Raw genomic sequence first — 13,055 nt, forward strand, 5'->3', positions numbered from 1 at the left:
TTACCGTCCTCTATGACTAATCTACTCTGAAATCAAATCAGACACTCTAATTCCAGTTTTGGCCACAATCTTCTCTCCTGATTTGCTCATTTTCTTACTCTGTTGATGTTTCTGATTGTTCACATAACAATCCTCTATTTACACTCTCATATCTCCTGTGCTCCCAGCTTTATTTTTTTCCCAGCTTTAAATCTATTTTAGATCACACTGCTACTAGAATTTTCTTTCTTTTTTTTTTAATTTAAATCTCAGACATAATCTTTATTATTTTTTATTTTCAATTAGCCACCATATAATACATCATTAGTTTTTGATTAGTTCGATTCATCAGAACTTTCTTTCTAAAACCTGATCATGTTGTCTTCTATTTATACTGGATAAGCTTAACTCCTTGACAAGACAGGACAGGATTTTCACTATCTCATACCTTATCTTGTCATTCTCTCCAAGACTCACCTTTACACATAACCCTCAATAATCATTTCTTAGTTTCAAGATGTCACTCTGTCCTCTTTGGTTGCTTCGACTACTCATATGGCATTCACGGTATATTTGGCAGTCAAATCCCCACTTATTTTTGAAAAGTCAGGCATCATTTCTTTACCTTTATTTACTCTTTGAATTACCCTCCAGAAGAATTAAGAGTTTGTCCTCGAGGGCCCCTATAAGTTAATATTTTTATCTTACCATAGTGTGTAATCAGCTTGCCTGTCTTAGCCAATAGAGCATAATTTCTGGGAAAGAAGAGAAATGCTCTTATCTGGACGTTTAGCTCCAGAAACTTAAAAAGACAATGGAAAGGTGAAAGGAAGAAGTAGAGAGAAGAGATGATAAAACATAAAAGAATCTTGCACTGAAGACATTGTATATAAAAATAATGCACATAGATTATCAGTAATGATCTTAAAGACAGTCATTATAGTATATAAACAGTAGATGCTTATCTTTAATATAAACTCCAGTTTAGGGACACCTGCATGGCTCAGTCGGTTAAGCGTCTGACTCTTGCTTTCAGCTCAGGTCACGATCTCAGGGTTGTGAGATTCAGCCCTGCTTCAGGCTCTGTGCTTTGTGTACAATCTACTTGGGATACTTTCCCTCTTTCTCTTCCTCCCCCTCTGAACCTTCCCCTGCTTGCATGTACACCTGCACATGCTCTCTCTTTTCCTCTCTCTCTAGCAAGTAAATGAAACCTTTACAAAATAAACTCTAGGGGCGCCTGGGTGGTTCAGTGGGTTAAAGCCTCTGTCTTCGGCTCAGGTCATGATCCCAGGGTCCTGGGATTGAGACCCACATTGGGCTCTCTGCTCAGCAGGGAGCCTGCTTCTCCCTTTCTCTCTGCCTGCCTCTCTGTCTACTTGTGATCTCTGTCTGTCAAATAAATAAATAAAATAGAAATAAATAAACTCTAGTTTAAAATAATCAACATTATATCATCCCTATATTTAACTTCTTAGCTTTACTAGTATATACTGATACAGAAAATGACAAAATAATCCACCCCCTATTTAGATAAAAGGAATCTTATTTTTAAATAATGATGTACAAGAATTACTCTAGCACGGAGAAAAGTGAATTTAATCACAGAGCTAAATAAAATAAAAATGATTTTTCCAATGATCTGCTTCATTTCACTGTTCAAACATAAAGTTTAAAATGCCACTTCTTCATAAGACATCTCAAGTTTTCTTTTTTTCTTTCTTAAAAGATTTTATTTATTTATTTGACAGACAAAGATCACAAGTAGGCAGAGAGACAGGCAGAGAGAAGAGGAAGCAGGCTCCCTCCTGAACAGAGAGCTCGATCCGAGGGACTCGATCCGAGGACCCTGAGACCATGACCTGAGCAGAAAGCAGAGGCTTTAACCCACTGAGCCAGCCAGGCGCCCCCACCATTTCCTTTTGGTATAGTCCTTTATTTCCTTGTCTTCTTCCTACTTACAAACATTTCCTAGCAAAAAGGAGCATAATCCACATAATCTCTCAATGTCATAATTGGCCATAGGGTTGACCATTATAATACTAACCAAAATTATATCTGCGGCATTTTCAAAGCCCTCTGTGAGATGAAACTGACTTGGTAGCTTTGGCTGTGGCAAACAGTTGCGGTGTGATGTATCTGCACATACACAACCATTGAGTTGAGCTTCTTGGCTGGGAGAAACGTAGAGAGATAAGCAGGCTCCCTGCTGAGCAGAGAGCCTGATGTGGGGCTTGATCCCAGGACTCTAGGATCATGACCTGAGCCAAAGGCAGAGGCTTTAACCCACTGAGCCACCCAGGTGCCCCTCAAGTTTTCTTTTGTTGATAGTGAAAGAATCAATGTAATAAAAGCCTCCCTCAAACTGAAGAATCATTATAAAAACATGTACACTCCTTGAGATCCAAATGGACTGATCATAAAAAAATAATATAAAATTTGGAATGAACATACAGACTACACTACAGTTCTAGAGAAGTTGATCAAATTTATAGCTTCCTCTACAAAATTACTCTGAGAATCAAAGGGACTTTACCTAGCCTATTTCATTGATTTCTGTGACTCAACAAATTTATGAACTATTAAAAATAATTTTAGAAGTTCTAACTGAGGCCAATAAGAGGAAGAAAAATTTATGGATGGGATAGTAATAAAGTTATGAATTATCACGAAGAAGTAAATAACATAAATACATACATCATTGTCAAATGTCTTATGCATTTACCTCTGTGCATTTTAAGGGTAGAAGTTAAAACACGACAGTAATGGATTCAGGCAGTGTGTTTTATCTTAAATGCTTATCTGGAATATTCTCTTTTTTAAAAAAAATTTTTTAATTTAAACACAATGCCTGGATCTATTGTATTCAGCCTTTCTGGGGGTGAGGGGCTAACATGTGTGTGTGTGTGTGTAAATAATAAGTATGTAATACTATATAATAAAAATATGACAGTAATAGGACGATAGGGACTGAAAGAAAACCATGATAAAGGGAACGGAGGAATTTCTATTAGGTAATGGAGGCATCTCTAAAAACAGCTTTTTTTTATTACAATAAGGAGTTCCAAATCACTTTTAAAATATCTTTCAATGTAGGTAAATGACATAATGGTGAGTCTGAATTTAATTAAAGCAATTCAGTAAGGGACTAAAACAGATGGAACAAGTCCGTCTTTGGTTGGGGGTAAAATTTAGAACATAAAAGAACATAAAAGGTGGGTTTCATGCTTATCAGGCCACATTCTCCATGAAATTATTATAATTTTTTTCATTGTCACTTTGATATTGGACAGCAGAAATTTCTAAGTTTCATCTATAAGGAGAGTCAAGAACATATTTTTTAATGGACTCCATTCAAAGGAGAAATATTCATTTTAACAATCAGGTGGGAAGGGTTAATGGCCTTTTATGGAAATTAAGTTACTTATCAAGGGTCCCCACTGAATAGATTGGAATCACTTTGTCTGGAAATAGGATGAGGGAAGGCCTTCAAGAAATCTGCCTTTGGAAACAGTTCTGAATTTTCTCCGATATCGCAGTAAATGGACCATGAATGTCATCATTTTTGCTGCAAGATTTTTCAAAGAAAGCATGGTAAGTATTCAAACACAGAAGTATCTTGACAAAAGTCTCTAAACTACATCAATTTTAAGCAATATGTTTTTTTGATAATACTCTCAAAATATGCCAGAAACCAAAAGCAATCCCAGAAAGCAGTGATTATATGTGATGTATAGACTCACTGGTCACATTTTAATTTTAATTTTAGAGTAGTTGGTTTGGATCCATTTTTATGGCAATAGGCACTATCAAGACCAATTGTGTGTGAAAGCCGTTTGTAGTATATGCCAATAAGAGCACGCCATCAGTGCAAAGAAGGTGCTTACCTTGCTAATCCCCATAACAGGTGAGCACACATCTACTGACTCTTTTAACTTAAAGGTAATAACAAGTGTTGGGGAGCAATTGGGAGGCTGAGAAATGTGATGGAAATGTGATGTGGGATTTTTAAAAAGATAAATAACACCTAAAAAGATGTCCTAAAATATCAAAAGAGTGCTGCTGTGGACCTTGACTTGTAGTATGTTATTTAGGTGTTTCAACCAGGAATTAAACTCCATATTAAGTTTATGTCGCTCATTCAATAGCCAATGTCTGACTATATAGTCAAGGCAAAGGAAAGAAAAACCTCAATAAAAGTAAGTATCTTAAGCTCTTCATTTTATATTTCCCAGATTAAAGAGAGATTTCTTCTACTAATGGCCATCTTACAGTGATTCTGAACCTCACCTGCTCTTCTTCAAGTACATCAGCATGAGAAAACGGAACTCATAGTTTTTAAGAAGGGAATTGTTATTGAAAAAAAGGAAAACGAGATTATATTACTTGTGAAGACTAACGATTTTCTTTAAACAAAAGTTAAAAAAAGTGTACAGTGTGGGATATGGTGTGGAATTATTCTTGGGATGTCAAATGAGAGTTTACAAACTAAAAAGTCTCAGAGCCATCAGTCAGAACTGATTAAGCAATTCTGTGGGCAGAACAATGGTATAATTTCTTTATTTAAATAGTTAATGGGTCTAAAAGTGGTATGAGTATTTATTCAAGACTAAAAAAGTAACCTTTAATTTCTATTTAGCAAGGCAGGGGAAATTTTAAAGTAAAGTGATTCAGGCTGATTCATTAACATATACAAAACTCCAGAAGCTTTAGAAAGTGGGTGTACTTAAGAGAACTATAGTAGTTCAAATTATCCTTGAATTCAAGTGTGCTAATGACATGAGGGATTGGGTGAGTCGATCTAGTTAGAGCCTTGCTTGCCATGTTAGATAAATTGGAATTCAAATAGAGAACTACTGGATATTTACTTATTTTAAATATGTTAAAATATTTAAGCAGGAAAATATTAGATATTTTTCACAAGTGGATTCATTCCGCTCCTGCAGAATGAAGAATGTGTGGAATGGAGGTAATTCAGTAAGAATGTCATTAGGACAATCCTGAACAATAATTTGTGATGGTGACACATGAGGCAGTTGCAGTTGGGCTGAAGAAAGAAAAAGGATTGAAAACATTAGAATAGGCTGCCCAATGATTAATCTGATATTTAAGATGAGTCATCAAAGATAATTCTTAGGTTTCTATCTTGGGAAAGTTAGAATATGAATGTTCTAGTCACCAAGGTAAGAAAAACAGGAGAGGGGAAGGGTCTGTTTGGGATTTGGAAAAAGGGTGAGAATGGTAAATTCAGTGAATGAGTTATGGAATAATAATTCTTGGGTTCCAATTCTGGCCTGTTAGCTCATAGCCATGTGACATAGGAAATGTACTTAACCTCTCTGTTTCTCGGTTACTCATAAAAGGAATGTAGATAGTTATAATATTTATCTTATAGTGTCACTGTGAGGATTAAACAAATTCATACCTATCATTACCAGTGACCACAACCCTTTCATAATCTCAATTTGCTATCCCACTCATTCTCACAACCTGACACTGAAATACTGATAACCTTGACTTCAACAATCTAGGATTCCACAATAATCTGCAACATATTCTTCCTACCGCCCATTATTGTATCTCCCTCTCCAGGTCCTTACTTCCCTCACTCCCAGCTTAAATTTTATGTGTAATGTCCTTAAAGCTAGGCTATGCCTATTCTACTCCTGGAACTAGAATAAAAATGGAGAAATAGAACTGAATTTGACTAGAGAAATATACTCATCCAAGCTTACTGGTCTTACTCTAAATTTATGATGATTAACAAGGCGTTGTTCATTTCTCCCTGCTAAACAAATGGCATTCCCTTGATCCATTAAGCTCCCACTTTCCTCAGTGCCTGTTGTGTAACTTCTTCCCAATCCTCTAAATTCTCATACAGTTTATACCATCCTTTCTCTCAGCAATATCCCGGGTTCCTAATTCTCTGAGAAAAGAGAAGTATCACATATGTTTTTGTTCATTGCTGCCCCCTTAACATTGTTCCATTGTTCTTTTTAAACTGTAAGTCATATCATCCCCTTTGTTGATCAAAATCTACTGGCTTCCAAACTCATTCAGAATAAAAGCTAAAGATCTTACCGTGGCCTAAAGTGCCCTACAGGACAGGAACATTTTATGACATCTTTGACCTGCTCCTCTACTCTTCCTCCTCCTTCTCACTTAGGCCCAGCCACTAATCTCCTTGATGCTCTTCAGATACGACTGTTTTCTCCTGCCTCTGAATCCTTACTTGTCCATCTTTGGTGACCCCTCTGTGAAGTTCCATCCCCCAACAGTCATGTGGATGACTCCCTCACTTTCTTCAACTCTGCATTCAACTATTCCCATATTAAACTCTAAAGTGCACCCCCTTAGTAACTACAGCCCCACATTTCTCCTCTTCTTTTCCTGCTTCAACGTTGTCCTTTATATTTAAAGCACAACCAGGTATGAAATAATTTTCTTATTTCATTGTTTATTGCTGGAATGAAAACTACAAAAGCAAAGATTTACTTTAGCTTTTACCATTTTATCTCCCTACCTATAATACTATTTGGCATCAACAAGACACTCAATAAATACTTGCTAAATGAATGAATGAATATGTTAAGCATAGTAGCTGGTATGGTATATGTGCCCTCTCTATATGAGCTACTATTATTACATTCAATAATGATAATATATTGGGCATGTAAGACAGCATGGGGCCTTCAAGTGGCAGGCTTATAGGTTTGGGATGCAAACCTATTGATGGATGATGAACTGAATATAAATTAACATGATAATGAAGTCAACTAAATAAACAAGATCCCACCGGGAAGAATGTTAAGAGTGAAAAGCTATGACATATGAGGGTTGAGCAAAGGGATTCACCAGCATGGAGCAGGATGAAGTCATGAAAACCAGGAAAGATAAAGGGCAGGTATCCAGAGAAACAGAAGAAAGCCCAGGAGAGTGTGGCGTAATGGCGGTCAGTGAAAGGTAGGCATTCATGAAGGACGAAGTCTTCAACAGTGCCAAATATTATAGAGTAGGTAGTACCAAGGAAATGATAAAAGAGCAAATGTTGAGATGCAAATCATGATTAAAACTGTAGGAAGATTTAATGATTGAAAACAAATCTTCAGAATCAAGAGGACCGGGACGCCTGGGTGGCTCAGTTGGTTAAGCAGCTGCCTTCGGCTCAGGTCATGATCCCAGCGTCCTGGGATCGAGTCCCATATCGGGCTCCTTGCTCCGCGGGGAGCCTGCTTCTCCCTCTGACTCTGCCTTCCACTCTGTCTGCCTGTGCTCGCTCTCACTCTCTCTCTCTCACAAATAAATAAATAAAATCTTTAAAAAAAAAAAAAAAAAAAAAAAAAAAAGAATCAAGAGGATCTAAAAAAAAAAAAAAAAAAAAACCACCAGGGTGAGGGTTTTGTGAAGATTGTTAGAATACAAGAATATTCATGTAATACATGTTCTCTACCTTTGATTCTCTCAAAGAAAGAAAAGATAGAGTAATAAAAAGAAAGTAGCTCATGCTTGACTTTATGTGACCAGAGGTTGACATAAGTAGACAAAGGAACTCCTGGTTCAATGAACTGAGTAGGGTTTTACATAGGCAGCTAGATGTTAGGATGACAGGATGTTTCTAGAGTTAAAATCTGAGATCAAGCCTGCATCAAAAGTAGTAAAATTACTATAACTTTAAAAAGAATATAAATATCTAAAAATGGTACAAGTCCTTTCTCTTTAAGACAATGCTATGAAAAATAAAATAACACCAAAATTCATCTAAAATGTATTTTTATGTGGCATTTATTATTTTTAATTAATCTTATTTACTACAGGATTTCTAATGAATCTCACATGAAGAAAGGAAACTGAGAATTAGTTATTGCTATCCTCAGCAATGTGGGGTATTTTCTTTTGCTCTACACTTGTAGTTTGAGAAAATGAAGAGTTTTAAATAATTTTTAAATAAAGACATTTAAAATACAACCAGTATTTTACAGATAATTACAAAATGAATCATAAGTGGGTGCAAATTGAGTAATTTGATTAATTTCTAGGTTGACCTTTAGAAAAGTATTTGTCTAACATTTCTTAGTTGTTGTATTTTTATTATATCAAGCTAAAGTCCCAGCCACTTAATTTCCATGTCGTTTTTAAAAATGCGAACTGCATTATGGAGATAAAATAGTTTGTTTTGTAAAATAAGCGTTTCACTTTAGAAACAATTTGGATTTTGAAATGTAATATGAATATTATCTTTGACTACCTACTTCTCTTTCTATTGAGGTTTGACTCTTCTCTGGGTTGCCTCAGTTATGCATTTCCCACTTACATATTTTTTTAAAATATTCCCACTTACATATTTATTTAATTAAGTATTTTGCAGGTGGTTAAATTTATTGTTCACCCATAAAAAATAAAATACACCTAATGACAGTGCATAACTTTCTTCAGCATATGTGTCCTCTTTCTAGGTAGCCTCTGACCTAGATAAGAGGACTCAACATTGCAGATATATAATGTGCATCTCCAGCAAAATTGCCCATAAGAATAACTTCATTATTCTGGGAAGCTAGATCTATAAAACATGTAAGATGTAGAAGTGTTTCGCCTATACAATTTCTGGTAAGTACAGCATGACTAAGTGGTGAAGCCTGAGTCAGCTTCAGTTAGAGCACACCTTACGAAAACATTTACTGTGCCATGAAGAAAAAAGGAAATATAGTGGGCAAAGGTGTCTACTTGGCAGTAATGGGGTATTTTTGATCTATAGAGCACTGCCTTGATCAATGGAAAAGAATCAGCCCTGGAAGCATTTAATGGTATAGCATACCAGTTCTTCACAGAAACCCCAAGTTAGAGCAGAATGATGAGAAGGAAAAACTCACCAGGACTACTGGACAGATTGTTGTGGGTGGTAAAATATGGTCCTTCAAAGGTCCGCAGTCACATTCAGGTTTGAGATGAGAAGCACATTTATTATGCAGCTAGGAAGGAGAAAGAAGACACTATCATTTGGCATGACAACAGCAAATATGGAGCAGATATTTCAACTGAGATACAGCAAATGCATTAAAAATACATCAAAAGGATTCCAAGAACAATTAAGAGGATCAAAAAGGGAATGATGTTATGTTTGCCCTTATATATCTACCTTAAATCCACCGTTCAGCAACTTCTATGACCCAGCCTATATATTTTCGAATTCTGAGAAATGTTTATATTCAAAATACTTTAGGTTTTATACCAATAAATGCCTGATTTCCTTGACAAATGCAAATTATTGTCTCTTCCTTTGCTTATCTGTTAGCATAATTCTGAAACCACTGTGCGCCGTGGATGCTTTTTTTTTTTTTTTGACCCTCCTGTTTTCTCAAAGTCATTCCAAAGTGCACAGCTCAGTATGGGGCATAATTGATCCCATCATTAGTTTTAACTTTGTAATTCAATATGTAAATGTAACCAGAGATTCATCTCAGTAGGAGCAGGATATAAATATAAGAAGATGATTATGATTATAAAAATTTATCTTTATATTGTATTTATCAGCTCTACATTAAGTTAGGGTATAATCACATAATGTTTTTTACTTTTTAACACGTATGAATCTAAACTGTATTTTTATCCATCTTGGTCACAAGTTTAAATTAAGGTGTTATAACATAGTGCATTAAATAGTGATTTTTAAAATTGAGGTGGTAGTTTTTATGGGAATCATACAAATTTGCTAAAGGCATCTAGGGATTTCTTGCTCTCTCACTCTATATTACTTTAATATAAAATTTTTTATAAAATATTACTACTTTAGAACAATTATAAATGTTAGTAAAGTAACGTGTTTTGTTCAAAACAAAAATGGAGCGGCATCATTTTTCAGTTTTGAACCAAAGTCACTCCGTTTAAGTCATGGCTACATTAATTTTCAAAACAAGCTTACCTTAGTAAGCAGTTAATTAGCAATCAAACATAAACCCCCAAAGAGTGTTGATTTACTATTGGTGATAGAACTCCCCTGAAGCAGTATTCTGTTGCCCTTCAATCTAAAATATCCATCCTACTAACAACTCCTTGCCCTGAGTTAAGGCTACTTGGGCAATGATTCCTACACATAAGGCCCCATTACATGAAATGAAAGAACCTCTCCATATACATCCATGGTTAGCAGCTGCTTCTCAGTGACATGTAAACTCCTTCTAAGACAATGGTTCAGTCTTCTTTTTTTCTTTTTTTAATTTATTTGACAGACAGAAATCATGAGTAGGCAGAGAGGCAGGCAGAGAAAGAGGCGGAAGGCAGGCTCCATGCTGAGCAGAGAGCCTGATGTGGGTCTTGATGTGGGGCTCGATCCCAGGACCCTGAGATCACAACCTGAGCTGAAGGCAGAGGCTTTAACCCACTGAGCCCCCCAGGTGCCCCGACAATGGTTTAGTCTTCTTACCAAGCGCTGCTGATCGACGTCAAGAGGCAAGAGGTGTTAAAAACAGAGGTTCATGCCACATGTACAAAAGAGCTAAATAAATGGATGTTTTGATTTGGCAAATGAAAATTTGGTGGTGAAATATATTATTAATTTATTGGACTTAATTTCCTTAGAATAAAGCATGGCTCTGGAATTTGAGATTTGGACCTAATGGACAATGGATTCCTCAAAAGGTATGTTGAAGTCCTCACTCTGGGTACCTATGAATGTGAACTTATTTGGAAATAAGATCTCTGTAGATGTATTCAGGTTCAGCTGAAGTTCTACAGGATAAAGAAAAGCCAGGTCCAATTACTATGAGGGTGTCCTCATAAGAAGAGAAAAATCTGGACCTACAGGGACAGAGATGGAGGGAAGAGGCCACGTGGCAACACAGGAAAAGATCTATGATGCAGCCACAAGCCAAGGAAGAGCAAGGAGGGCAGGCTCCCAGCAGAGCCCAGGAAGCCGCACGGAAGCGTTCTCCCAGACACCCTTCAGATGGACTCTGACCCTGCTGACCTTGATTTCAAATTTCTGGCCTCCAGTACTAAAGGAGAATAAGGCTCTGTTGTTTAAAGCTACTCATTTTGTGGCATTTTGTGATGGCAGTCCTGGGAAGCTTACATCTTAATCACTATGAAAAAATGAACCAAAACCAAAGACAAACGAGGAGTCTTAAGGCTCTTCTATGCCAGGGTGTCACAGCAAAAAAGGCTTTTTGGTTTTTGATCCTGTATGACCTCTTTAAATCTGAGAATGCAGAATCTAAGAAGCCTCTAATTTGTAGAGGCAAGATCTACATTAAAGATCCTTGAGTGTACGGAATGAGAAAGTTCTGAATTTTTTTCCTCTTCCCTGAAGTTCGTTCAGCCTCACATGTGACTCTGAAGGACAGAGGGGCAGGGCTCTCTGAGTGCCCACACTGACCACAGATATTCTATCTGAGGGCCTCCCTCTCCCCCACGCCTCCTTTCCATGTGTTTCCAACAATTTGCAACTGATATGGCAAAGGATAACGATCCTTTCTGTATATTTATTTGAAGCCTACCAGATGTAAGAAGAGATGACAAACATAAAATGAACTTAATGACAGTTTTTTGTCTTTTTCCTTTTTTAAAGACCATTTTCCAGCAAAAAAAAAAAAAAAAAACACAACCAAAACCCACAAAAGACTTCAATAGAATCACACTTGAGCTGAACAGAGTATGTGTATAGGGGGTAAATCTTCATATTTGGGTATGGGGATTTCAGAATATAAGCAAATATATTTTTTATAAATATATATAAGCAAATAAAACTTTCTGGGGCCTTTTTAGTTTGCCTATCTTGTTGTTTATATTCCTGAGCTTTGTCCAAGCAGCTGTGAGGCAGAATCCTGAAGGAACATGGTCAAATAGCAGACTCTAGAAGAAAGTCGGTAGTCATATGATCACACAGTGCAAAAAAAAAATCTCCTGCCCCAAAAGTCTGTATTAACTAGTAACGTGCACTGATACCTTACTTTTTTTGTTTGTTTTTTTAAAAGACTGGGAACTGAGAGCTGCTCAATGTACTTGGGTGGCCATCAACACCACCATGACATTGCATGAAACCCAAAGTGTCAAAACGGAGGACACCATATGGGAACTACTGATCATTCTCATCATTTCAAAAGCTAGAAGACAAATTTGTATAGCAGTTCTAGTTTATTCACCATATTGCTGAGAGACACACTTGAAGACAAAGTACAAAATGTAAAAGCCAAAAAAAGTAACTTATAGTTCTCAGTACTATTTATGAAGATTAAGAGTGAACATCATTTGGGGAGCCTAGGTAGTCCAGTCAGTTAAGGGACCCACTTTTGGTTTTTGCTCAGATCATAATCTCAGGGTCATGGAATGAAGCAGAACCCTGGTTGGAGACCCCAGGTTGGAGACCCCTATCCCCAGCTTGGAGCCTGCTTCAGGCTCCCTGTTCAGAATAGAGACTGCTGGAGATTCTCTCTGTCTCTTCCCCCGACCCACCTCCCCTACTCACACACTCTCTGTCCCTCGCTCTCAGATAAAGAAAGAAAAGAAGAAAGAAAGAAAGAAACCCTTCAAAAAAAAGTGAGGATCATTTTTTGCTGTGAACCCTAAACTGCTCTAAAAGTAAAAAGTCTATTTAAAAAAGGCAAATATCAAAAAATACAAGCCATATGATAGATTTTAAATTTTTTAAAAAGATTTTATTTATTTACTTGAGAGAGAGAGAGAGTGAAAGAGAGCATGAGAGGAGAAAAGGTCAGAGGGAGAAGCAGACTCCTTGCAGAGCAGCGAGCGCGATGCGGGACTCAATCCTGGAACTCCAGGATCATGACCTGAGCTGAATGCAGTCGCTTAACCAACTGAGCCACCCAGGCGCCCCCATATGATAGATTTTAAAAGCTCCTTCCCTCCCCCAACCCAAAATCTTAGGTTACTGGCAATGCTTTATTTCTTGATCAGATTCTTTTTTTTTTAAGGTTTTTTATTTCTTTATTTGACAGAGAGAGAGATGACAAATAGGCAGAGAGGCAGGCAGTGAGAGAGGAGGAAGCAGGCTCCCCATCTAGCAGAGAGCCCAACGCAGAGCTCGATCTCAGGACCCCGAGATCACGACCTGAGCCAAAGGCAGA

The 13,055-nt window shown here is 37.0% G+C and overlaps 1 protein-coding gene across 7 annotated transcripts in view; it reads right to left on the reverse strand.

Moving 5' to 3' along the window:
* DGKB (diacylglycerol kinase beta) overlaps positions 1-13,055 on the reverse strand; it is a 719,270-nt gene that overhangs the window by 491,485 nt on the left and 214,730 nt on the right. For all 7 annotated transcript variants that reach the window (XM_059171265.1, XM_059171262.1, XM_059171263.1 and 4 more), the window contains one exon: positions 8,847-8,945. In XM_059171265.1, the coding sequence (XP_059027248.1) occupies positions 8,847-8,945 (99 nt within the window). The remainder of the gene's footprint in view (positions 1-8,846; positions 8,946-13,055) is intronic.

This window comes from Mustela lutreola, chromosome 4, assembly GCF_030435805.1.
Source record: "Mustela lutreola isolate mMusLut2 chromosome 4, mMusLut2.pri, whole genome shotgun sequence".
In the NCBI taxonomy this organism is placed as follows: Eukaryota; Metazoa; Chordata; class Mammalia; order Carnivora; family Mustelidae; genus Mustela; species Mustela lutreola.